We start from the raw sequence: 26842 nt of genomic DNA on the forward strand, positions 1-26842 counted from the left end.
GTTGGGGCTTGCCCTGGTGCCCCTTCGAGGGTCTCTGCGGTTCTGAGGGTGTTGGCTCCGTGGTCATTCCAGTGGCTTGGTCCTCTGCCTCGATCGGAGGGGTCCTGTTTCTGGTCCTTGTCCTTGGTTGCCTGGGTCCTGTTTCCGTGGGCTGGGGTCTGGGTGCTGGGTCTGGCAGCTCTCTGCCTCGCTGGGTGACCTGTGTGCTGGCAGTTCTGCTTTGCCGGTTCCTTACTTCGTCCTGGGTTTTCTCTCGACTTCCCCTTCCCGGCTTTTCCACTGCTCTGGCCTTTTCTGTGCGGGCTATGTGGGTCTGTGCTCGGGGGTTGCTGGCTGCTCCCCGTTGGCCTTGGGCTCTTTGTTTTCCTCTCCTGTCCGGGCAGTTTTGCGCTCGGTGGAGGTTCCTTCCGGTGGCTCTGTGCCCTTTGGGGTTTCGGGCTCTTCCCCTGGGTTCTGTGCGGGGTATGAGCCTGCTGCCTGGCGGTTGTGCGCCTGGATTTGGCTGTGTTGGGGGTCCGGTCTGGTTGGCGGTGGCTTGCGGGCTTCCCGTCGGTCCTCCTCTTGGCTGTCCTGTGCTTGGTGTTTGTGGGCCTGGTGTTCTGCTCTGGGTGTTGTTCCTGTGGTGCTGGCCTCCTTTTGGTGTGGCGGTTCCCTCCAGCTGGGGCTCTTCTGGGGTTGTCGGTGGCCCCTCTGCAAGTGCAGTGGGCGTCTTTCCGGCTTCTTGGTGCTCCTGACTTCCTTGCATGTTGCCTGGGGTCTGTTGCCTGGTTGTTTTTTCGGGTCTGCTGTGTTTGTTTCCCCGCCTTGTCCGGTCCTTCCCTTCGGGGTCTTTGCTGCTGGGGTTGGTTGTCCTATCCGGTCCTCCCTCTGGGCCCCTTGCGGGTCTTGGATTTCGGCTCTTGCCTTTTGGGTTTGCCTCCCTCGTGTGCCTGGTCGGGTAGCTGCCTGACATGCTGCGCGCACTGTGGCGGCCTGTGTTCCGGTTCTTGGTCACGGGTTCATATCCTCATGTGTTCTCTTGGCCTTTCATCCTTGGAGAGTAGGTTTGGTCGGCGGCTCTGCTTTGGACTGTCGTCGCCCCTATGGGGCACTTGGGGGTATTGTGGGCCCTGTCTTGGACGTTTCCCTTCTGTCTGGGCTGTTCGGATCTGTTAGTTTTGGGTCTGGTTCCGTCCTTTGTCCCTCCGGTGGCTCGCCGTTTTGGCTCTGTCACGGTTTGGTTTTGCCTGTGTTCTGTCCTGCTCCTTCCTTGACTGAGGCTTGTTTGGTCAGTTTGACTGTCCGGCGCCTTTTTGCTGTGGTGCCTGCTGGTTGCTGGGTCCTTCCGGGTGGAGGTCTCTTTGTTTGTTCGCTTGGTCCGACTCAGGTGTTGTTTGCCTTCCTGGTGATGGGTTTCGTTCCACAGTATGGGTGGCTCTTGATCTTGTGGGGGTGGTTCCTCCTGTGGGGGTTCGGGCCACGGAGTCTTGTCCTCTTTCGGAAGCCTGGGATGTTGATCTGCTGTGTTTGGGGCACTGTTTTGTGTTCTTTGTCACTCAGTTGTCCGTCTCTGTTATTCTCTGCTTGCTATGTCCTCATTTGTACCGAAGGAAGGCGAGGGAGGGACGGGAGGTAATGCGTCCATTTCTAACGATAATGGCATTACTCCTAGTCCTACTCCCTTCCCTTCCTTCGAGGACCCTCCCTCCCTCCCGGTGCGGTTCAACTGAGTGCTAGCTCGGCTTGTTTATGTACAGGTGGAGGTGGGGGCGGGCAGAGTTTTTATGCTGGGGGTGGGTCTGGGTGGGAGGCGGGGCCTCATTTGTACCGAAGGAAGGCGAGGGAGTAGGACTAGGAGTAATGCCATTATCGTTAGAAATGGACGCAATAAGGAGGTGGAGGAATAGGTATGCTCAGGGCCGGACTGGAAACCAAAACCGGCCCTGCCAAAGTGCTCGGCCCCCCGGGGGGTTGTGTGTGCTACCGAGCTCTTTGCCAGGGCCGGTTTTCGGATGATTTTGTTACAGGGCCGATTCTGCAGCTATGCTGCAAAATCGGCCGTGTAACAAAATCGCCCCCCAGGGTCCCAGAACCGGCCCCCAACTGTGTGGCGCACCGGGGGATTGCCCGGTGCCCCCTACGGCCAGTCGGCCCTGGGTATGCCCATAAATATATAAAGCAGTCTTGCGAGAACAATCATCTTCTTTAGAGCTGCACGCTCCATTAAAGAGAGAGGCAATTTAATCCATCCCATCTGATCTTCTAGTGCAGATATTTTGACTCAATAGTTCTCAAGAATGAATACTGGTTTGCTAGTACTAATGCAAATCCCCAAGTACTTCAGGGTGTCTGTCACCCAAGGCAGGGGCTGCGAAAGTGGGTGAATTTTAATAGTTGTGCCAAGGTGAAAAAAAGACTTACTTCAATTTATCGCTATGCCAATACCATCCTGAATAAAGAAAACTTGCGGATGACCGGGTCCAGATTCTTACCTGGATCACTCAAATAAAGAGTAATGTCATCCGCATAGAGTGAGATAACAATATTGCGGAGCATGAATGTCAATCCCCTTTGACTGTGGAGGTGACAAACAGCTGAATCCAGTGGCTCAGTTGCTCCCGTAGATAGTAAGGTCGATAGAGCGCAACCCTGGGAAATACATCTGCCAATTGGGATGGGGTCTGATAATGAAACATTGACCCAGATCATAGACAGGGATCAGGGATCCTGATTCTGCACAGAACAGCCAAGAGACGTAAAAGCTTCAATGGCATCTAAGAAGACAGCCTCTGCTTCCTTATTTGGTCACAGTTGATGTAGGAGGGCAGAAACGGTCCGGAGGTTGTGAGAGGTGGACTGGTTGACGCTGAACCCTGCCTGGCCATACAGAATGAGACTGGGAAGCAATAGAATCAGCCGATTGGCCAACATTTTTGCTAGGATTTTAGCATGGGTATTTATGAGGGAGAGGGGTCGATAGAAGTCCAGAGATTCGGGGGGGGGGCTTGTCTGGTATTAAAAGCGTTATTAGGATACTTTCTCACAAAGAAGGCTGCAGGACACCAGTGCCTAATGCTTCTTTGTATAGCTACAGAAGGCGAGGAGAAGGTGGTGCGAAAAAGCAGTGTAAAACTCAGAGAGAAGGCTATCACTTCCCGGGGATTTGCAAGTAGGTAACACAACTATTGCTGTGGTGATCTTGTCTAAAGTTATGGGCTCTGCTAGAAACGCCCCACTGGGCCCCTCCAATCACGGCAAAGTAAAACTGCTAAGGTATGCCGAATAATCTGTTGGGTGTGCGAGTGTCAAGAAGAATATAGCTGTTGGTAATATGCCGCAGATTTCATAATTATGGCTTTGGCAGCAAACGGCATCATACCATCATCCCGGTTCAGTTAGGTGACAACAGGAGGGCCCTTCTGTCATTGCAGCAAGTGGCAAAATGTTTGGCCTGGCCTAGCGCCCTCTCCATATGTACACGCAATATCATATTGAGTGAGTGTTTGTGTTCTTTATCTGCCAGAGTATTATATTCTTTTAGGGTCATCTGGAGCTCCACCACCCGGTGTGGCTGGTAAGCAGTCTCTATGACATGCTCTAATTGGCAATGGTGAAGTTCCCGAACCCCCAGCTGGCACTGAAGGTCTTTGTTTTATCGCAAACTGGTTGGTCATACACATCCCTCTGATGTACACCTTGAATGCTCCCCACATCGTGCCCTCTGAATCCAACAAGCCCTCATTGGTATCAAATAATTCAGTACTGTCACATTGGATATCAGAGAGAAACACTGGACCTAACAGAGCCTACGGAGAGAGTGTCCATGCAAAAGCAGTATGTTTGGAGGCAGAGAGGACAAGGGGGAGAACCACCAAGAAGTGGTCAAAAAGGGCCCTAGGAAAGTTCTCTGTTTTCCCAACCCTATCATAGGTGTCAGGAGTGCCTAGTCAGTAGTGTAATCTAGCCCAGGATCAGTGGACAGTGGATATATGTGTGTCTTCCCTAAGCATGGGTTGACGAACCCTCTGAAAGTCTAGTTGGTCACTAACCTTCATAAGATCACAATGAAGCTGGCTGCTCCAGGATGGGTATGAGTTGCAGGGTTAGAACAGTCTAGATCACAGGCAATAACAAGAGGGAAATCCCCACTCAAAATAATACTACTGGGGATAAAGTTAAACATAGTGTCTAGATAGCACAGATCATCCGCATTGAACCAGCATGTGCTAATAATAGCAAAGTTTTTCACTTGGATTACCAGCTGTAATATAATATATTGTCCCTGTGGTTCGGGTACCTCCACCAGCAAGCAGCCTCAAAGCCCTATCCTTACCAGTAGAGCCACTTTACTGGTATAGGCTTAGTTATTTGCATAAACCCTAGGAGTAGCCCAGTTACTGGCGAGTCACTTGCATCTAGGGTCTGGGGTTGAGGTGTGTCTCTTGCAATAGTGTGATACAAATGCTCTGCTGCATCAAATAGACTAGGAACCTCCTCTTTTCCAAGAGTCATTTAAGTCTCTTACATTCCAAGTGATAAGGGTAACCTCGATTGTTTTGGTAGCAGGTAGTGACATGGAAGAATACTTTTGGTGATATGTAAAATAGCCTAGGTGACCTGAAGTGCCAAAAAGGCATTGAGGAGTGCTTAATAATCCTCCCAAGCATACACTCCAATATTCAAAAGAGAGTATGAGGTCAGCAGCCAATTCACAAAAAGATATATAACAAACTAATGCAAACAAAACCTGCTTCCTCCCCCCACCCACACTGATCATCCCTAGCATCAGTGAATACCCTAACAATAGAAACAGTGTCATTAAAGCAATAATAAACATACAAGCAATTATCCATGGTCAGAAGTGAATACCCTAATAAGAGAAACTGTGTAATTAAAGCAATGACAAAAATACAAACCGAAGTATCAAGGTAAATGTGCAGTGCACTAGGGTGCAACTCATTGCAGTCGACCACCCTGCCACCTAACAAGAAGGAAGGACTGATTGCCCTTTAACGACAGCCTGATATCAGCAGTCCCTAGAAGAGGAAGTTAAGGCTTCAAAAAAACATATGTCTATCAGAGTTAAGTGTTGGCTCTATATTTGTCTGGGGAGTGACAATTGTTGCCATTCCAGACAACACCAGATAAGGCATACTTATGAAGGGAAAGCGAACAATTCTAAAAATCGGAGATTGATTGCGACATCAGTTGTACATCTCAGGCACAGACAAGTAAAAAAGGGACCTGGTAGTTCAAACCTCGAGACCAGTAAGGTTCAAGATGGGCTGGTGTCACTGCCATGCTTGGAGGACTGGGTATTGCGGTGACGCTGGATGTGTGTTCCACTGGCATTCCTGATGCTGCGAAGGGCCTTCGCCAGCGACGTGAAGATAGTTGTTTTCCAATTGAGCGTACATTGGAGTCTGGCTCGATACAGCATGGCGTAGGGTTCATTTTGCTCACGGAGAAGGGTCTTAACACTCAGAAAGATAACTGGGCCTACTGCACCCAAAGAGTTTGGAGCCTTGATATGTGATTACACCCATCTCCCAAGCGGCTGAAGTACAGTGTGCTGGTCATGGTAGTTCAGAAGCCTGGCAATGACTTTGCTCCAGGGACCGGAAGAGGGCCAGTGAAGGGTGAGCGCCCTCCACAATGAAGAATTTGTCGAAAAAGTCAGTGTCAAATAGATTGCATAACAAATGTTCAATGAATTATTCTATCCGCCTGGTATTGGTGGATTCAGGGATGCCTACCAAACATAGATTGTTTCACTGAGCGTGGGCATCCAAGTCCTAATTATAGGCACCTACAATTATTGATTCGGCACATAGCTTTTGCTAGTGTACAGCTATAGTGGCCTGTTCCGCCTCCAGTGAAGAAATGTGCTGCTCAGTAGCTCTCGTCTCCTGCCTGGTAAGGCAAGCCTCTAGCTGATCAAGATGGCCCATCAGATTATCAATTTTGGAGTTTATACAATAGAGGCTAGCGCTCATCTGGAGTGGCAAGGCATGCGTGTCAGGCTCAATGGAGAGGACAACTGCAGTCTCTGGTGAATCACCAGACTCATCTATTTTGCAAGCAGTATCTTTATGAGGCTCAAAGCCAAACTTGAATTGGTTTGGATCAGTTTTACCCATTATAAGTAGAATCAGTGAGGAGATATGCCCGTTTGCTAACAAATTCTGGACCACCCCACTTCAGCAAGGTGGGGGCAGGTGAGTAGTAATCTTGAAGTCTCCCGAAGGTCGGGGTCCCAGCCTGCTACTGAGGGGGATGGAGTCGGAGCTGGCACCAGTTACAAGTCAATCACAAGGGCAATCTCTAGGACTGTTCAGCAGGTGATAGGGCCTTCATGGATACTACCAATGGGTAATCAGAGGCATCAATCGGTTATCAAATGATGGGCAGTCTACAGGAGGCAGGTGTTCATCAGGTACCTACTCTGTACAGGTCCCCCCTACTCCACAAGCCCTGTAAACAAACCCAGGGCCACATTACTACAAATAATTTCTGACTCCAGATGCCCGAAGTTGGCATGCCAGGCACAACTGCAGGAGGAAGGCACATCTGATGAAAGATTGCACCTAGTCCAAGGGGGCACATCGTGCAGCACTGACAGGCCAGATTTGGGGAATAAGCAGGGCTAATGAATAATTCACCCAACTTCCTAGTCATCAAGGTAAGGGGAAGCACCCTAGAGGGAAGCTGTCTTCGTTGGAGAGAGTCACCAGCCATCTGAAGCACAAGGGGCCACAGCTTATGTCACCATTGTAAGGAGCTCTCCCAGGCCCGCCAGTCTCCAGAGGCCAGTGTTACCGAGGACCGTTGGGGGAACCCAGGGACCCCCACCTGCCACAGCAAGCCCCCCAGGATCCCGCCCCAGTCCGTCCAGCGCACCGTAGGCTCAGGCAGGCAGTAGACCTCCCTGGCTCCCTGTATTTGACAGCAGTCAAAGCTGTCCTCTGCCCCAGCCAGTCGTAGTGCCCCGAGAGCCGTTTGCAGCTCACCCGAGCCCCAGACAAGGGGAGGCACCACAAGGCCACCCTTCCAGTCCAACGCAAAGGGGATTCCCCTGAACAGCCAGCTCTACTGCGCCTTGCCAGGCAGGTCAGCCGAGCCGCAGGTCCCTACCTCTTCTGCCGGCCACAAGTTCCCACCTCCAGAACCCCATCAAAACATAGTGCAGATGTCTTCAGCAGGGGGGCATTGCCATGCGATGTCTGCGTCACTTCTAGGAGCCCGGCCCACCAACAGGTGTGACTGGGCCTTGCTGCCCTGGCCTGCCGCCAGGTGAGTGGGCCTCAGTCCATGAGGAATGGGTTGCAATCCTTGTCGCTCTGCTACCAGCGATTGGAACGGCTGTGCAGCCACAATCCAACCCCCACATACATGTAGCTATCTCACAGGGTCCCCCAGGGCTTTTAGGGGGGCAATCAGTCTTGGAGCGGAATGATGCAAGTGAATATTGTAGACTAGGGAGTGGAGCTCCTAGTTCAGGCTGCCATCATGAATGGCTGCATGCCACGCCCAGAGGTGGACTGGCTCGACATTGGCTCCCCCTCCCACAGTTTGAGTAGAATTGCAAGGGATGAATACTGTTCCCAATCCGGCCATGGCCACACCCCCTGTGATAGTGATTAATTCACGATATTGTGTTTAATTCATCATTACTGATTGAGTAGTTTTAACAAATACAATGTTTGTGAAGCCAACAGGATACTGGACTTAAATATGAGTAGCTTGTTCAGATAGAATGTCACTTTTAGTAGTTGTAAAGGTGTTGGTTTCTCTACAGAAGAGCAATGAAACATAAAATTCATTAGACTAGAACCAGTGGTAAAGATTTTCATGAGGATATTAAGTCCTTGCTCGTGATATTCTTCAGAGGGAAAAGGATCACCATTCAAGGCCAGAAAGTTGATTAGGGCTATGATGGCTGAGAAAGATGGATGAATTCCCTGTAAAAAATTGGTGAATGCAATGAATCTTAGAACTTTCGTGACATTCTTGTAATAGGTTGTTATAAGAGAGTGACAGACAGATTCATCAAAACTTTGAGAGGGTGCAAAGTCAAGCAAAGTGACTCAAGGCTTCGACATGATATTTACATTTCAGGGCAAAGATTTTTTGTGTCGGAAAATACCCTTTTTACAGCGTAAATAGCACGTCGTGCTACTTTGTGCTATGTTACTTTAAAGGTGTGTTCCATGGATGGTACTTGAGAATTCCAGGGCACCCGCCCCGGTTATTTTGCTGCAAAGCCAAATCTACTAAAATTGTTAAACTGGGCTTTGTGTCAAAAGGTAATGTTATTGAAAAAGGTGTAGCGTAGTAGAAATGGTTTTATTTCCCCTTATATTTCACTACTCTACTGTACAGAGCACATTCAATGGGTAAAATGTAAAAAAAAGTATAGGCATTGGATTTCATACAGGGATGGTACTATTCCAGTAAAAAAAAACTCCTGTGGTAGACAGCACAGACAGACCATTGTGCAAGGATGTGTATGGTCTAGGCTTCCTTACAGAGTTCCAGCGGAAAGCAAGAGAGCGGAGGCAGGGCATAATTAGTCAACATGCCTCTGTGCGGCTCTCTGCCCCCGCACAATGCAGCAATTTTGGTTGCTGTGCTGTGTTCTGTTAGTCTTTTGAAAATCTGCCCCCTACTCTTTTGCTGGCATCCACGTGTATGCCTTGTGCAATATGGGGCATAATCACAGACTGCATTTTGTAGGGTGTTTAGTAGTCCTTTAATAGTACTACTCTCATACTGCAAAATGCTTTTTAGTGACCTAAGTGTGGAGGTCACTGCTTCCACCTTTTGTGTTCCATCTTTTCAGAGCTGAGATCTCCACACATGTAGGTTTTAACAATAAATGTGGAGGGACAAAGTGGAGTGGCTGGAAAATCTACTGCTAACTGGTAAGGGTTAAGGGAGGAATAATAAGGGGTGTAAAGAATGCTTGGAGTGGATTTAGGGAGAGACCTGCACCCACTGCCATTCATATTCACAAACTGCACTTCTAAAGCTACTTTAGCACACAATGTCCCAAAACAGCTCCTAAACATAAATCCAGCACCATACAAGGTTAGCCACTGGTAGTGCAACACCGTCAAATAGAAAATAATGGTGGCAGTGACTAAAAATACCACCCCATAGGTAATAAGGTTAAAATACATTCATTTTAAACTTTAAAGCAAAATGTGTATAATTGAAATTTTATGATGAAAAAAGTTTACATAAATAAAAAACATTTATATTTTAGTAAATATTTTAATAATCTTTTTTATTAAAAATATAAATGTAACTAAAAAAGTTAATTAATTTAAAATATTTCTATACATACGTTAAATAATTTAAATATATAATAAAAACATCAAAGCATTTTGCTTTAGGAGGGAATCTGTTATCAATAAATATTTGACTTTTTTTATTTAATTCACTATATTCATCTTAAAAAATAATTCAAAAATTAAGTTAATAGTACAATAATATTTTTCATTTTGTGCTACTTTTTAAAAAAAATAGATACAATTAATGTACATAATTATTTATCTGAAACATATTTTTGCTATTTCTTTTAAAGTTTATTAACCTCTTTCTGAACTTTCCATATAATTTACCATACAGAGCTCTTCTTCTCAGTGCGAAGCTCTTCAGCTAGGTGTGCTTAATTTCTACTTTTAACTTTACACTCATAAATTAGACTCCGCCCCCGAGTTCAGTAGGTCAAGACAAGTAAGTCTTCACATATAATAAATGTACGCTTGTAAAAGGTAAATCACCAAAAGTACTATATTTTCTACAATTTGTAGATTTACTCATCCACAAACTTACTTTTGTGTATTGCATCTTAAGGTTTAACCTAAGTTACCCCAAACAAACAGAATTCAATTTTGCCATAGGGGAAATGTTGTCTGAGGTGATAGAGAACTACTTTAACTTGTTCTTGATGTATCTTTTTAGATAAGCAAGAATGTAATTCAAGCATACCGCTACATATTATTATTATTATTATTATTATTATTATTATTATTATTATTATCATTATTACCATTTATAGAGCGCACGGCTACCTCCGACGGGGGTGTCCTGGCACTAGTAACCGCAACAACAGCCAGGATTCAAGGCCAGATGAAAGGATTCAGGGTAGGCTAAACAGCCACATTTTCAGTGTTTTTCTAATTAATCGTTCTATCTTGGCCTTCCTGATGTGTACAGGCACAAAGTTCCATAAGGCAGCCGTTTTTACTGAAAACGAGTGCCCGCCAATTCTGGCTTTTTTTGAATCGTGGGATTTCCAGCAGTTCTTGAAGATTAGATTTTAGGACTGTGGTCTGGGAATATTTCTGTATTCTCTTTTTCAAGTACTTTGGGCCATTATCTCCCATTGCTCTATATGCTAAGGTCAGTGCTTTAAATTCTATTATTTTCCTTACTGGCAGCCAATGAAGGCTCCGTAGATGGGGGAAGATATGATGCCGAAGCGGCACATTTCTAATCAGCCTTGCTGCCGCGTTTTGGATAATCTGCAGTTTCCTGATCAGATATGCAGGGAGACCTAAGTACAGGCTGTAGCATAGTTTAATTGTGATGTGACCAGTGCATGCACTACCGTTTTCCTACATTCAATTGGGAGAAAATGAAGAAATCTTCGCAGAGCTTTTAGTTTCCAAAAGCACTGGGAGGAGACATGACTGACCTGGGCTTTACCTGTAAGTGTGGAATCGAATTGAAACCCCAAGTTCCTCAAAAATTTCACTGGTAAAGGAGGGGGATTTATCTCTACTGGCAACCAGAGTTCTGCCTGTGGGGGATACACCTGGTTAAAAAACAGCACCTCAGTTTTTTCGGTGTTCATATTCAATCAGCTGTCTGTCATCCAAGATGAGACGTTAAGAAGACACTGATTGAAATTAGTCAAGGCTGTCTCAGTGTGTTCTCTAAAGGAGAACACCAGCTGAGTATCGTCAGCATAAGAGACAACCTTCACACCCCATTGTTCAGCTAGCAAGGCCAGAGGGGCAAGTTAAGCATTGAAAAGGGTAGTGCTCAAGGCCAACCCCTGGGGGACACCGCATGTCAGAGGTCTATCAGTTGAAAGTATAAGGATGGAGGGACACTTGTTGCCACTGGTCGTCAAGAAATGGTTTGAACCAGGCAAGAACAGTTCCAGTCACACCCATCAACTCAAGCCTTTTTAACAGGATCCGGTGATATACCGTATCAAAAACTGCAGAGAGATCCAGCAGCACTAGCATTGCACAGTTTCCCTGGTCCACTGTGGCACGTACATTCTCTGCCACCTCGAGCAGAGCTGTCTCCATGCTGTAGCCTGTCCTGAAACCTGACTGTGAGTCATTTAAAAGATTGTTGGACTCCAGGAAGGCTGACAATTGTTTCTGGATCTCTTCTTCCAAAATTTTGGATGGTGCTGGGAGAAGAGAGATTGGCCTAAAAATGTTAAGTTGTGCTGGATCAGCATCCCACATCTTGAGGATAGGCCTTACAAATGCTGTTTCCAGGGGGTAGGGAAGGAGCTGATCTCAAAGAGGAGTCTGAAATGGAGTTGAGTATAGGATTGAAGGAAGAGGCCAATAGCTTAAAAAATCTGGCGGGCATGGAGCGGCCGGCGAGCCAGATTTTATACTATTTAATTCCAACAAAGACGCTTCAGGGCTAAAAGGGAAGAATTCTGACCAAATGTTTGTGAGTTGGAGTGTGTATGGAAGCTTGTTTAACAGTTCAGACTGTGGAAAAGAGGAGTAGATTGCCTAAATTTTATTTTGGAAAACGATGGCTAAGTCCTCACAGAGGGTAGCTGAAGGGGCAATCGAGCTCTTCAATGCCAGTGGTTTAATAAATCCCTGGACTAAATTGAAGTTCTCTTTAGCAGAGTTATTAGAGGACTTGGTTTGATCTGCCAGATAGTTCCTAATAGTAATACTCTTAAGTCTCAGAATTTTTTTAAAAGCCGTTTTATATATGTATTTAGCCTCATTGTCATAATGATTTCTCCATGCGTGTTCAAGCTTCTTGCATGAATGTTTTTCTGACCAAAGTTACGTAGAAAACCAGGAAGGCTATGGTTTGTTCTTGGCTAGCTTCATAGACTTGATGGGGGCAATTCAAGTGCAGAAGTAACCCAGCAGTTAAAGACAGATGCATCCTGGCATGGGTCGCCTATGAGTTCTGGATATGTAAAATGTAGTTCCGGTTCTGGTACAATTTTACTCCAGTTTCTTCTAACATCATACATTGACCTGCTCTGATTAGGAACAGAGATCATTGTCAAATTAAATGGAATAAGCCAGTGGTCCGACCAGGTTAGCTGTAAAGGTGTCTCAACTGTTAAAGAATGATCATTGGTAAACATTAGGTCAAGTGTATTGCCTATCATATGAGTGGGCAATGTTACTTTTTGGGTTGAATTTAACCCCAGAAGAGTGTCAGCCATTTTTGAGACCAGGGGGCATTTGTCATTATCCATATGAACATTAAAATCACCTAACACTGTGAGATTGGCATACCTCAGTGAGAGGTCTGCTATAATTTCATACAAATCAATCAAGTGAGCCACCGGGGAGTCTGGTGGTCTATAGATTAGCATTCCAGTAAAAGATGAGACAGGCAAGATTTTTATACCAAACAATAGGGCTTCGATCAACCCTATGTTCTCTATTTTTTTAATTTGTAATCTCTCAGGATTACAGCGAGTCCACCTCCCCGTCTGTTATTTTTCCGGTTGATCATGGCTATCCTGTAGCCCTGGGGGATCGCCTAAGATATATCAGGGTTATTACTTTCTCTTCACCATGTTTCGGTCAGGAACATTATATCCCAATGATCTGAGGAGTCAAGGGCAAGCCAAATGCCTTCAGCATGTTTGGGAAGGGAACTGCAATTGACTAGGCAGGTCCTGTAGGTGAGGTTAGACATAGACGGGTTTTCCGCAGTACCTGCAGTAGGGGGTAGCACTATAGGGGAACCTCTATTATCTTCTGCTACCTTCTGCTCTTTATCTAACTTGAAGGAGCAGGATTTGCAACCAAAAACCCTTTCTGCTTCTTCTTGATTTTCCATGCCAAAATCTATGCAGGAAGGGTCAGAACATCTACGTGGCTTCAGTGCCATTAATTGTTCATTTGACCATACTATTCTGGCCCGTTGATTGATATCAAAACGAGCAGCGTGGCTGGTGCTGGCCGCGTTTCGGACACGTACAGGCACAGACGGGCTTGCCTTGGGCGCGACAGTGGCACACCTGCTGCTCACGTCTGCTGTGTGGTCGCATCATCTGCCCTTTTTATCTTGGACGTGCGCTAAAGCATCTTAGTGAATAGACCGCTAACCTCGGTGCCAAAGAGGAAAAATGGTGGCCTGGAGCTACAACACAGCTCCTTTAAGGTGTAAGTTCAAGGTGCTCAGAAATACGAGGCAGGCAAAATTCACACAATTTTACAATTTTACAATTTATAAACTGGTCTAAAATCTGCCAGGTATAAAACAGTTAAAAACACAGCAGCAATGACTCCTCGAGCCTTAACACGGCGTATATATTCAGCTGTGTCTCCGGCACGGATGCGTCATCTGCCCTTTTTATCTTGGGCGAGCGCGGTAGCGTCTTAGTGAATAGACAGCTAACCTCAGTGCCAAAGAGGAAAAGTGGTTCCCTGGAGCTATAACACATCTCCATTAAGGTGTAAGTGCAAGGTGCTAAAAAATACGAGGCAGGCAAAATACACACAATTTTCCAATTTAAAAACTGGTCTAATAGATATCCAACATACCATTATGTCATAGAAGATGCAATTTGACAGTTCTTGGAATACAGTAGGAGCAAGGCAGGGGTAGAAAGTTATAACTAAATATTCAAAATGTCAATATTTGGCATTAAATGGGGTATTTCAATCATCTTTTTTATTTTTTACATATTTGGAAGCCCCTTTTAAAGATGCTTTGGTTTGCCAGTCATGCAGCTAAACTGATCCATGATTAGCTAATTAGAGGTAAAGGTACGGATTTCTAAGGAAAAAAAGCAATGGGCCTTGAAGAAGTGATAAAATCGTTACTTATAATATACAAATAGGAGTAAATTAGTAGGTGAAGGAGACTGTAACTTAAATGGTACTACTGGACCTGCAGCACTTATTGCACCACCCATTTAAGTGGATCCTCAAAACATGTCCCAGGTCTGCCATTGCAGCCTGCATGAAGATTTAAACTGTAAATTTGACTTGCCAAAACAAATAGGCTGTGCCCTGTCTTTACACAAAGGACTTGATCAGTGCATTGTCCCTGTAGCTAGGCTGGAGCCAGGGCAGGGGTGGCAGGAAATTCACAGTATTTCTATGGGATTCTCTATAAATGTCTACCTACTTTAAAGGAGGCACTAGGTAAATAATAGGACCCCCAGACCCATTCCTATGTTCACTTTCTGGACCTGAAGAAGGTCTCTCAGAGGACTGCGTCCTGCTCTGGCTTTCTGTGTACTTCATAAGACTTGTTTGCTGCACCTCGAAGGACTGCTCTGCTGCCTTAACCCCTTCCATGCGTCGGACGGCCGGCGGCCGTCCGACGTCACGGTGGGCGTGTGCGGAGGACGGCCGGGGGCCGTCCGAACCACGCCCACATCGTAAATCACCCGCACCGCGGTGGAATTTTCGCCGCAGTCAAGGGGTTAAGCCTGCCTTGAACCTGCTGACTGAGCCATGTTCAACTGCTTTAACCCAGGACTACCAGAGTGACTTCAAGGGCTACTTGGCTGGCCTCCTGATCCGAGCCTCAGGAACAGAAAATGCTCCAACCATCTTGAACCCACACCTGGACCCAGCCTGAGTGAGTCACAATCCTGCAAGTGGTGCCTCCCTGGACTCTTGTGAGTAGTGTTAAAAGTGCCCAGATAGCCAAAATGCTAAACTTTGGACTGTGAAGATTTTTGACTAAAAGCTACTATGAGAACCAAGAGGAGACCTGGACGTCTATCCACCTAAGGTGAATCGCCAGTTAGCCTTGCTTTGTGGCAGGTCCCCCATGGTTTTTCTCCACACCTGCAGCTAATCCTGCTGAGTGGTCAATCGAAGAAGGGTAATCCAACCTTGTGAAGCCCTCTTTGGCACATCCTCCAACCCTTCCATGCTGGAGAATGCTAACTTCCAAAAAAGAGAAAAGTTTGAATGTGGAAATCTTCACTGCAACTTGGTCCAGCGGCTCCCTGGCAATGCTGCCTCCTCTTCGGACACAGTCTGCAGCCTTGACTTGCTGAACTTCTACCTTCACAGAACATTTTCGTTGAAATTTCTTCTAAGTCCGAAGGTAAGCGCCAACTGGGCCCAATCCGCTTCTTGTATCCCACTTGTGCTTCATTGCAGTTGGACATCATTTTTTACTTTGACCCGGTCTTGTGCGACTAGTTGCTAGTTTTTATCTTACAATTTGAAATTTCATAACTCTGCTTATACTGATTGGATTTTTGTAATTTTTGTGTCAAAATTGTATGAAATTTATGACACCTTCTCAATCTGGTCTTTTATACTAAAGAAGTATCCTAACCTGGAATATCAACTCTGTATATATGTTCACATGATCAAGATTTTGAAATTTTAACAATGTTCCATTTGAACTGAGGAACAAATGCAGGAGTTTCACTAAGACACCTTGAAGCCTTCCATGCCAGCGGTTGGCTTATCAGGTTTGCTCATTTGCATGGATTTTGGTCTAGTCTAATTCCAGGCTCTCCTCTCCTGTAAACTTGGCAAATTAGACACATGTGAAGGCCAACAACTTATGGTTTTCTGATGCAAAGAAGGACTTTATAGTGTAAGTACTGCTATATAATGGGTGCGCCATTGTCCACAATCTTCCTAGTAGTGTTTCGAACCAAGGAGTCCAGAACTAATACAAATCTTGGTTTTCAGTCATTAGAAATATCCTCTTCTGTGTGTGGTAATCACCTGAGCACTGCATTGAATACAGAGGCCTGAAAGATGAACCAGGTTTCTAGTTCAAGCAGAAATCGAGAAAGTAGAACATTTAAATTACCGAAAATATGTTCATATTTGACTGAAATCCGAAGACTGCTTAAACAAACTGCTTAATTGCTACAATTATATAGCTTTTAAGGAGGATGGCATTAGAAAAACTGTTGTCAAAATATTTTTTTTTGTTTAAAACAGCTAACCATAAAGAGTCACTTGAAGGAGACCGACACCTGACAGACATCACGAAATGGAATGGAAAGGTGGTTCAGAGGCCTAATTAATTCATTCCAGAAATCTGTGTTTGGCATGACATGTACATGTCTGAATCCTCGAATTTAGGCAGTTTCACTCAGTCTTTCATCCTTCTGAGGTCGACACAATATGTACCATTTGGTTAGGTAACAATAAACGTTGTTAATCCAGCTGCTAGGATACCCTTCCAGCTGAACGTGTATAATACAAACACAAGCTTTATATTACACAACTACATTGGTGAGCCAAAGATCATCACGTTGAATGCCTTCAGTAAAAAAATTAAATTAGTGTCAGTGAAAACTTTGGTGGAAAAGAGAAAACGAAATGCCTTCAAATAATACGTATTGGAACAAGTGAACACAACAACTTTCACTTTACTATGAAAAAGAATCGAATGTTTTATCTTATTAAAGTTGCAAGGACTGTGCAAACGGTGTCTCCTAAGTCGTGGCATAACGTTAGAAAAATTTATTTGTCTATAGACTTTGAATTACTTGCTACTAGGAAGCTTTAAGGTTATAGGATTGACAGTTGCATTTTGTATTGACTCAATATATTCGACACAAATGCATTCGAATGGGATGTATGTCGTTACAACGCATGCTTTTACCACGCATGCATTTACAACGCAGGTATTACAGCACAAGTCGTTGTAACAACTTGCGTTGTAATACCTGTGTTGTAAAGGTACTGCGTGGTAAAAGTTTCGTTGTAAAGGATGTTTCCCATTCAAATGCACTTTTTACTTTTCTATCTATTCGAATTTCGACCGAGATATACTGGCAACTTATGTTTATGCAGTTGTCATAGGGAAAAAATCTCCAACATATTATTTGCGTAAGCTTTGTGGTAGTTAGTGACATCTGAAAGTGGTGGGCCAATATGCAGCAACAGGTCTCTAGGCTCATGGCTAACCTATACATGCCACTGAGACTGGGATTTGATAACAACAAAATTACTTACCGTCTCGGTATCCGGGACCACCATCCGGTGGTGTCTTCGGAGAAGGCACCGTTGACTGTTCCCAGAAACTACCATGGAGGGAGACGACCAATCCTGGAGCTGCTGTCATGCAGTTTTGAGCACGAGAGTTGCACCATAATTGATCGGAGCTGACTAAGGTAGCCCTACTTTCAGGGCACAAGTCCTATAAAAAGAAGTCGGGGGACTGACAGTATGCAAAAGTCCTCATGACGTCACGTGCTGAACGTGTCCCGGTATCTGAAAATGACACCGGGACATGTCAGCATATTTCTGTGGGGTCCACCTTCTTGGCAGGGGGGGACGGCGTCCACCCTGTGAAAAGAGTAGGGGGACGCCATGTACCTGCGCTTGTACCCCTGACTCGAGCCCTGTCTACTTTTCAGAGAAGGAACCTGTCTGCAGTCCACCCTGCTGGTATACAGCTCGCACAATGCTGCAGTCTGAAATGCGCATGTCGGGCCGGCCATCGCAAGACAACCAGCCAATCTGACATGCACACTTTACGGGTTAGGCAGCTCATACTCAAAGTGCACTTGGTAATGACCATCTCCATTCAGTTTCACTTATGTTATGTGCTGCTCTGCCCTAAAGGAAGAGCAGCTGCTGCTTAAGCCGCTGGTGGTGACTATTTAGTTATCTTTTTAGTTAAAACACTCGATAAGAAAGATAAGAGTTCGCACTTGTCAGGAGTCGGTATAATTATGATTCAGTTGGCTTAACATGCAATTTTATGGAATGTGTTATGATTTGAAAACAAACGTATGGGGCATGGGCCAATAACACTTTTCATTTTGCAGAATAGGCCAGGCACTTACCACAAACGGACAATGATAACACTCATACTATAATGAATTTATTGGTGGTGTAAAAAACGTCCATAATTAAATAAGACATTCACTGATTTGAATTGGGCTGTGCCACATGCAAATCCTGGAATCACAATTGACCCATTACATATCCTATTAATCCTAGTAATGAAATATGCACCTTGTCAATCATACTCCCAAGGAAGTTGAAGAACGCAGATCACACAGAAAGTTGTCTATATTTTGTTTTCCACCTGAAGGGGTCTTGAAACTAGAAAATTAGGGCAAGATGTCTGTGTAAGAGGTTCAGGCATGGAATGCATCACTACCCGCAGGGTGCTGACCCACAACCAGGCACAATAATTTCCAGGCACAATGTCAGGTTGGGTATAAGTGCTCCTAAAGTCCGACTCTGCACTGCTGCCAATTAGAGGTAACCCACCTGCGAGGAGACTAACGGGTCTCGCGTCAACGTTTGGGGATCTTCCCTCCACATTGTAACAGAGCAGCGACCCAGCCAACTGCACGACAATGCCAATCAGAGATCACAGCTGGACATGAGCACACCGATAGTTTGCTTCCAGACCTTCCAGGGCAACTACTACCTTCAAATGGGCACATGGGCAACACCACTGAACCTACATGACGATTGTTACATAATAACATTCTTAATTTTCCTGATTGCTATTAACTTTTGTGAGATGTAGATTATTAAATACATAATTCTACCCTTTAGATACTATTTCGGCACACACAGACATAAAAGCATACACCAGACCTGCCCTCAATAAGCCCTATCAAATCCTGCAGGCGTGCTCTTTTTGTTAACCAAAATTCATGCCTGTCAATTACCTTAAGCTATATTCACCATACTTACCATTAAAAAGCAGACATTCAAAAAGTCCCTTACTGCTAGATTTCAAAACGATGAGTTTCATATTTCTGGCAGCTGAGATGGGAATTTCCTAATTAGAAGTGCGTTTTAATTGTATCAAAATTCACAGAAAATGAGAAAATACACTAATTGGGTATCTAACGAGATGCTTATTTCTATTTATTATAGCTGTGCCATCAGCCCCTGGTCGTATACTGGCCACAAGAAACACAAAAACGTCAGTTGTTGTACAGTGGGATAAGCCAAAACAAGAGGAGGATTTGATTGGCTACTACATAGACTCTTCTGTGGTAGGATCCAACCACTGGGAACACTGTAATCACAAGCCGATTACGTACAACAGGTAATGAAAACGTTTTGCATTGTTTGAAAAATGATGAGCAATTTAACTTAAATGTGAAAAGTGTTGGTTTGAGGAGAGATGGTCACATCTAAGAATGGTCGCTTCTTGGCCGAACCGCCATCTACAGTTGCTGCCTCTTATTTAACTGGAGGCATTTAACATAAAGTTTAAACTATGTTACTAGCCACTAAAAAACAAACCTAATTGAGGTTTAGTTGAGCTCTGATGGAAGTAGTTTGATTATGTAATCAATCAAAAGCTGAGTTATCATGATGTAGTATCTGTAATACTAAAGCTAACACCAAGTGAGCTTCACAAGTGAGTCTAGTTAAGAAACTTTAGCTTCCAACCAAGTGTACCACTTATCACCTCACACAAAGCATCACAGATGACATCACACATAACATCATCAGTGAAACTACTGCCACAAACAGCATCTAATAATCATGCAGGCGACGGTGCAAAAGTGCACCTGACACTGGTCCTGTTGTCAATAATGAATGGAGCAATGGGGTGCTGCTGGACATCTTTCTCCCACATTCACATGCTAGAGAGCCCTGTTCAATAACTATGAATGGAACATTGGGGAAGCTATCACCTATCCACTCATCCTTCTCCTATATCCAGGCAGCAAATAGAGGAACAGGGCACTGGCAGCAGCTTAGGTTTTTGGGGCCAGGGAGGCAGTGGAGGGGAAAAGAGGAGTGTTTGGCTTTGCTACCCTGTCACAGGCCAGCAAGCAGATAATAGAGGTCTTTTATGAGCTCTTTGGTAGTTCTTACTGGGTTAAAAATAGTTATCCTCGGCCGATATGCAAGGTAGAGAAAAATGCAAAAGGGGATCGTCTCTTGACTTTGTATTAAGGTGGAAGAGAGTTTTTGCAAAATGGAAGGCCACACAGCTGTTTCTGGTGAATGTGATAAGACAATCTGATTCTTCCATAAAGCGTAGTAGTTCAGTAATTCAGCTGCCATTTCCATCGCCAGCTCTTTAACAATGTCAAAGAGGATTACAAAATTGTACTTCAACCCTGGGTCGGGGCCATGGTGTAATTTTTAAATAGTCCTGGTCCTGGGCAGGTCAGAGCCACTGGGAGTGATGCCCTTTTCGTGAAAGTCTCAGTCTCGCCACAAGACAAAGCCGTAGAAACAGTTTTATGCTTTCAATCAAATGTGTGTGGAACCAGAGGGGCACCCTCAGAGTTTTTTTATGAGATGTCTCTCCAATGAGATGGGTTTTTCTACCTAGTCACTTTTTCTTCTGTTTTTCAAACACCAGAAAGAATCTGCTCAACGCGTGTCTCTTTTTTTCAGTGTTTTTAATCTTCACATACAGAGTAAGATATGCATACATAACACACAAATGGACACAGGACATTGACATGCAATTTAATTCATGCTCAATTTCAGTTCAGCAAGCTCCCCGCCCCCAGCACTTTCATCCAGGCAGTTTTACATTCATCACAGAGAGTTCCATATGTAGGTTTCCATTAAAAATGTGTTTTTTTTATTTGGGTAACGTTTTATATATGACCCATAAACATTATGTTCCAAATTTACATTAGGTAGGAGGAACAGATTTTTTTGTTTTTGAAACTTTATTGTGGATTGGTGAATGCAGGCCACAAATTATAAGAGAAACATATAGGGCCTTTCATACACACACACAGCATCTTCAGGTGCTTTTGCTTACCCTTGGTGATGAATATTTGAGTACAGACAGGAGGGGTGCCGCTCGAAGTCGCTTGGCTGCTGAAACTCTTGCCGGGCACTTGGAAATCACGGACCTTTTTCTTCCTGCTTTGCCTACCTGGGAGTCCTGCTGAATTGGAGAGTGGGTCCCTGTCCTGCCATTTTCAAACTGTTGCTGGCCGCGGGGGAGCGGGACTGCGAGGCCCAGGGTTCTCTGCGCTCCTGACATCGTGCGCACCTGGTGCCTCTTCCCGCCCCTCCCCCCCGCTTACCTGGTTTGTTTGAAATACGACTCGCGGCCCCCGCTCCGTGGGTGCCGCTCGAAGTCGCTTGGCTGCTGAAACTCTTGCCGGGCACTTGGAAATCACGGACCTTTTTCTTCCTGCTTTGCCTACCTGGGAGTCCTGCTGAATTGGAGAGTGGGTCCCTGTCCTGCCATTTTCGAACTGTTGCTGGCCGCGGGGGAGCGGGACTGCGAGGCCCAGGGTTCTCTGCGCTCCTGACATTGCGCGCACCTGGTGCCTCTTCCAGCCCCTCCCCCCCGCTTACCTGGTTTGTTTGAAATACGACTCGCGGCCCTCACTCCGCGGGAGCCGCTCGAAGTCGCTTGGCTGATGAAACTCTTGCCGGGCACTTGGAAATCACGGACCTTTTTCTTCCTGCTTTACCTACCTGGGAGTCCTGCTGAATTGGAGAGTGGGTCCCTGTCCTGCCATTTTTTAACTGTTGCTGGCCGCGGGGGAGCGGGACTGCGAGGCCCAGGGTTCTCTGCGCTCCTGACATCGCGCGCACCTGGTGCCTCTTCCCGCCCCTCCCCCTCCCTACATTAGGAGCGTCAATTACGCAGCACGGAGCGAAACCCGGGCCAAGGGCCGGCCCTCTGTGGCTCTCAGAGGCCTGAGGAGACTGGACTGGGCCATAGACCCTGTATCTGAAGGGTGTGATTTGTATGTATGCTTTTGCACTTAAAAATATTTTAACTACTGTTTGCTGGTAAAAGCGTTGATCGCTTTAGGCCTGTTCTGTCACCATAACCTTTTCTCTTCCTTGATTGTTAGTGGAACTAAGTGGGTACGATGTCTAAAGATCAAAACGGTAAAAATGTTAACACTGATAAAATCGCCTCTGGGTGGGGTCCCATGGACAACTATTTGATCAATAAGATCAACCAGATTAATAGCGATAGAAGGGCTTCCCTTGGCCAGGGGAGTCCTAGAATGATACATGATGATGTGTCATTATTAGTTGCTGATACACCGCGACTTACAATCCCCCCATTGTTCTTGGGAAAGTAGTGACGGCTATAGCCCAGGTGCATGCTGAAAGGCTGGATGACCGGCCAGATATTACTACTACTATGGAAATAGAGCATGCACCGCTTCCCCCACGCTCGGTTAGAACATTCAAAAAAGCAATACCAAGACGATGGGGGAAGCAAAATCAGAATAAAACTGATATAGCTAACTATAAAAAGGGTCCCCCTCCTGACTTAACGACAGATAATCAATCCTCCTTGGGGCACATAGGGACCATACCATCGCCTAATCAAATGTATACTATTGCACCACACACTGGGCTACTAAAAACTAGAGGCAGGGAGGACAAAGGTGAAGTGTCAGAAAGCGCTAGTACTGAGGTTTCCCTGTTAAGCACACCTAGGAGTTCCCGTCTGTCCTTGCCAAGTCTGTTTTATAGTGATGATGATGAAGGGCTATCAAATTCTCCCAGATTCTCTCCTGCATCTCCTCTTAACACTCCCTCAAAAGTTAAAATTAATAAAAGAGTGGGTGGCACATTATTGTCCCGGCAAGCTAAGACACAGAAGAGGAGTTCTATCTCAACACAGGTGGAGATGGCTGACAATGTTGAACTCAATGTTCCCTTAGTGAAGCTGTCCTTTTGGGACAAATTGAAAGTATGGTTAAAAATCTAATACAGCCCCTGCTAGAGAAGATGATTTTGTGCGATACGCACCTAGATCTGATCGATAAAAAGATAGAACAAAATACATTATTAGTAGATCTGGAAAAGGGAGTAAACATCACAAAACCCAGAGGAACACCTGCCATCACGAAATTAGTACCAAAACAAGTCCCATTATGCTCCTCACCCTCTAGAAAAACAAACCAGCTCTGAAAAAACAAACTGGCCCTCCCCCGAAAAAAGTACATACTTCCCCTTTGCCTAATAAAAAGCCTGCGCCTGAAATTCAAATTTTAAGTAAAGTAGACAACCAAGGGGGTACAAATTTGATCGTGGAAGAGAGACTAGAGCCATTGCAAAATAAGGCTGCTAAGGAGAATGGGATGGGGAATTTTAATAATATAAACTGGCATCCTCGCAGAATAGTCGACCTACCGCCAGAAGCTGCGCCCTATGCAATGGTCATGGCGGGGGTCCCCGAGCTTCCTTTGGGCTGTAGGGAAGATCACCGAGCTCTAAGAAATAAAGTGACCCACTGGTTACGTAACAACAGACCCTTGCCTGCCCATATTAATGGGGAAATCTTAAATGTTAGGCGGGCATTCTGGGTGGGCTCACGACCTAAAGATAAGAAAGGGGACGTAATTATTGTAAATTTTAAAGACCATAGAGCTGTCAGGCACATTGGGGATTGGTATGATTCAATAAGTAGCGACTCTATCTCTACCCATTATCTTAGCTACTTCTATCCATATCACCAAGTACAACAGTTTAAAAACAGGGAGCCAGTAAGGCAGCCTATAATTAGGCCGGTCTTAACCAATTTGGTTTTAGCCAGACTTCTTTCCCCCAGAGACACAGACCACTTAACTTCCATCGATTACATTTCTATCCACCAACTCCAGGACCTAATCATGGAAATAATTATTTTTGGGACAATAGAGGTCCTGCTACACCTGTTTATAATGTTCCAACCTATAATCGATTCAACCCCTTTTCAGGCCTTGAATATGTGGATTGACACAAGAAGGATACCTGTCAGACCACTATATTAGGTTCAGGGGTCACTATTGATGATTTCAAGGGGAATCTAAAAGAACATATGCTAGGGGAGGGTAACGAGGTTACCAGGCAAGCAGACTCGGTTTCAAAAATAATTTATGATGATACCGAAGAGGATTACTGTAGGACCTTAAGCATTTCAGTGTTAAATGAGGGGGAAAGGAGCGGAGTAAGTCTCCCCTCTGAAAAGGCCCTGGGCAACAATTTCTTGGGTGATCTAGTAGCAAAAGAATCTAGGAATGCCTGTACACTCCTATTTTGGAATGTGGCAGGATTAAAGAATAAAATTAATAATCCATCCTGGGAAACTGTTATAAATTATCGGGACATCATGACCCTTCAAGAAACTTGGTCCATTGACCCAGTGTTTATAAATGGTTATAGAACCTTCTTCACCCCGGCCGTGGGGGGTCAACATGGAAGAGCAAAGGGAGGCCTAATTACGTTTCTTTCAAACCAGCTTACGTACAAGAAAGTTCATTTTATTTCTAAATCTATATTCTACCAAGTAATAACCCTAACTACTAAGAAGGGAATTAATGTTGTTATTATAAACTTTTATAATAACATTCCGAAAAATGAAATTCCCAGCATTCTCAAAATGCTTAGGGATGATTTACAACATGAAATTGACAAAAATAATAGGGAATTGATAATTTTACGGGGGGGGAAATTTTAATTGTCCACTTTGTACAAAGGGTACACAAGGGACTTGCGGACTAATGTTAGAGCAGGATATCAATCTGACACATTTTGATCACTCTTAGATCGGGGATTTACTAAATGAACTACTGTTCATCTATGACCTGGGTTATGCTAATGAAATTGCCAAAAAACCTACCCCCTTTGGCCCTATATTTATTGGTAGAGGAGAGTTACCTTTAAGTGACCACCTGCCCCAAATAATCGAGGTTGAAAATCCCTTCTATGAACATCATGAAGATGAGCTCTTCAGAGGGACAGTCTCGGACGTATCTTTGTGGAGGCAGAATGGGTATACTCTAAAATGGGGTAAGGTTGTGCCAGAAATGTTTCTCGCGAAACTGCTGAATGCCTGTCCAGAAAGTTTCTTAATTTGCCTAGGGGAGAAGTCTCACAGCGAGCAGATTATAGAGCATTTTAATATAATAGCTTCTGAAATTAAAAATAGTCTGCGCGTTGAGGCAAAGAACAGAAAAAAGGGCAATAAAAGCTGGTTTGATAATGCATGCACAAGGGCACTGATTAACTTGAAAAATGCTATCCACAGGTCACCCAGAGACCAGCAAGAAGTTAGAGATTTGAGGAAAATATATACCAAGGCCCTAAAAAATAGAAGAAAGTCATAAAAAATGAGGCCCTAGAAGCCCTTTGCGAGGCTTCACTGTCCAAGGATGCTTCGGCATTCTGCGGGGCCGTTAACACCCCTTTTCTTTTTGAAAATTCTAAGGCCCGCATGGAGGTAGCAATCATTGAGGAGGACTGGGTGGACCATTTTTCAAGTCTCTACAGGTCCCAAGATGATTCTCACACTTTAGACTCTTCACTTCAGTCCTTGGGCATTAAGGGAACAGGGGTTGAAAAACTGGTAATAACTTTGGATGAAGTCAAGTTGGGCGTTAAAACAACGAAGGGAGGCAAGGCAGCAGGGCCCGATGGGATTCCTGCTGACCTATATAAAGCCAATATTGAGATCTGGGGCCCCATGCTGGTGCAGCTGTTTAATGCAGCACTTGCGGGGGACCTTAATCCGTCATGGTTCACATCAGTGATTGTACCCATATTTAAGAAGGGAGATAGACAAAATGGTGCCTGTTATAGGCCAATCTCCCTCCTTGACTCATCTGTAAAAATCCTCGTAAGCATTCTCCTGGCAAGACTCCAGAGTTGGGCGGAGGAAAATGATATAATGAGCGACCTACAGTATGGTTTTCAGAAGGGAATTGGAACTATTGAACAATGTTTACATTTAATGATTGTTCAGCTAAAGTACACGAGGGTAAAAGGTGAACATCTGTATTTTACGTTTGTTGACCTTTCGTCGGCGTTCGATTGTGTGCCACATACTAAATTGTGGGCAATCCTGAAAGGATTGGACGTGGAAGATCCTATTATTCGCTTCCTGAGAGAATTATACTCAGGAGCTACTGCTTCAGTCCAATATGGTAGGAGGGGTGAATGCACTAGAAAATTTAAGGTGGGACGTGGAGTTCGCCAGGTGTGTGTTCTGGCCCCCTTCCTATTCCTGCTTTATATAAACGGACTTGAGAATCGTCTACTGCAGGAGTGTAGGGATATGCCGAGGGTTGTTAAGAGACCTATCCCTGCACTCTTGTATGCGGACGATGCAGTTTTAATGGCACGCACTCCCTTGGCCCTACAAAAATTGATATCATCTTTTGAGAGGTTTATGCTGAGTTTGGATTTAAAAATCAACTGCAGCAAAACTTTCTTGATGAACTGTGGCACAAGATCTGGAAAGCAGATGAAAACTATGTTTATAAATAACGTACCATTGGAAAATACAACTACCTTCCCTTATTTGGGTATTTTATTCCATGAATCCGGGGTTTGGACAAGTGCAGTTAAGGCCAGAACTCTTTTGTTCCAAAAAACTATAATGGCCGTAAAGACTTTTATAAAAAAGCTGGGTAAAAAACCAATAAGAGAAATCCTGACTATATATAATGCCACATGTATATCGGTAGCACTGTATGGTGCCGTTCTTTGGGGGTATTCGAACGTAGAAACTATTCAAATAGCCGAAAACAAATTTCTGAGGGATGTCCTAGCAGTACCACAATGTGTTTCGATATATATTTGTCATTTTGAACTGGGACAACCCTACATTTCGGACACAATTAGAATACAACCCATTCTCTTGTGGCACAGGGTATGGACAACTAATGAATGTGTCATGAATCGAGCTATGTTGCAGGACG

At 44.8% G+C, this 26842-nt stretch overlaps 1 protein-coding gene across 1 annotated transcript in view; it reads left to right on the forward strand.

Annotated features, from left to right (window-relative positions):
- Positions 1-26842, forward strand: part of MYOM2 (myomesin 2) — a 724606-nt gene that overhangs the window by 395228 nt on the left and 302536 nt on the right. The window contains exon 16 of the mRNA XM_078647923.1: positions 19071-19245. Within this exon, the coding sequence (XP_078504049.1) occupies positions 19071-19245 (175 nt within the window). The remainder of the gene's footprint in view (positions 1-19070; positions 19246-26842) is intronic.

The sequence above is a fragment of the Lissotriton helveticus genome, chromosome 6, assembly GCF_964261635.1.
Source record: "Lissotriton helveticus chromosome 6, aLisHel1.1, whole genome shotgun sequence".
In the NCBI taxonomy this organism is placed as follows: domain Eukaryota; kingdom Metazoa; phylum Chordata; class Amphibia; order Caudata; family Salamandridae; genus Lissotriton; species Lissotriton helveticus.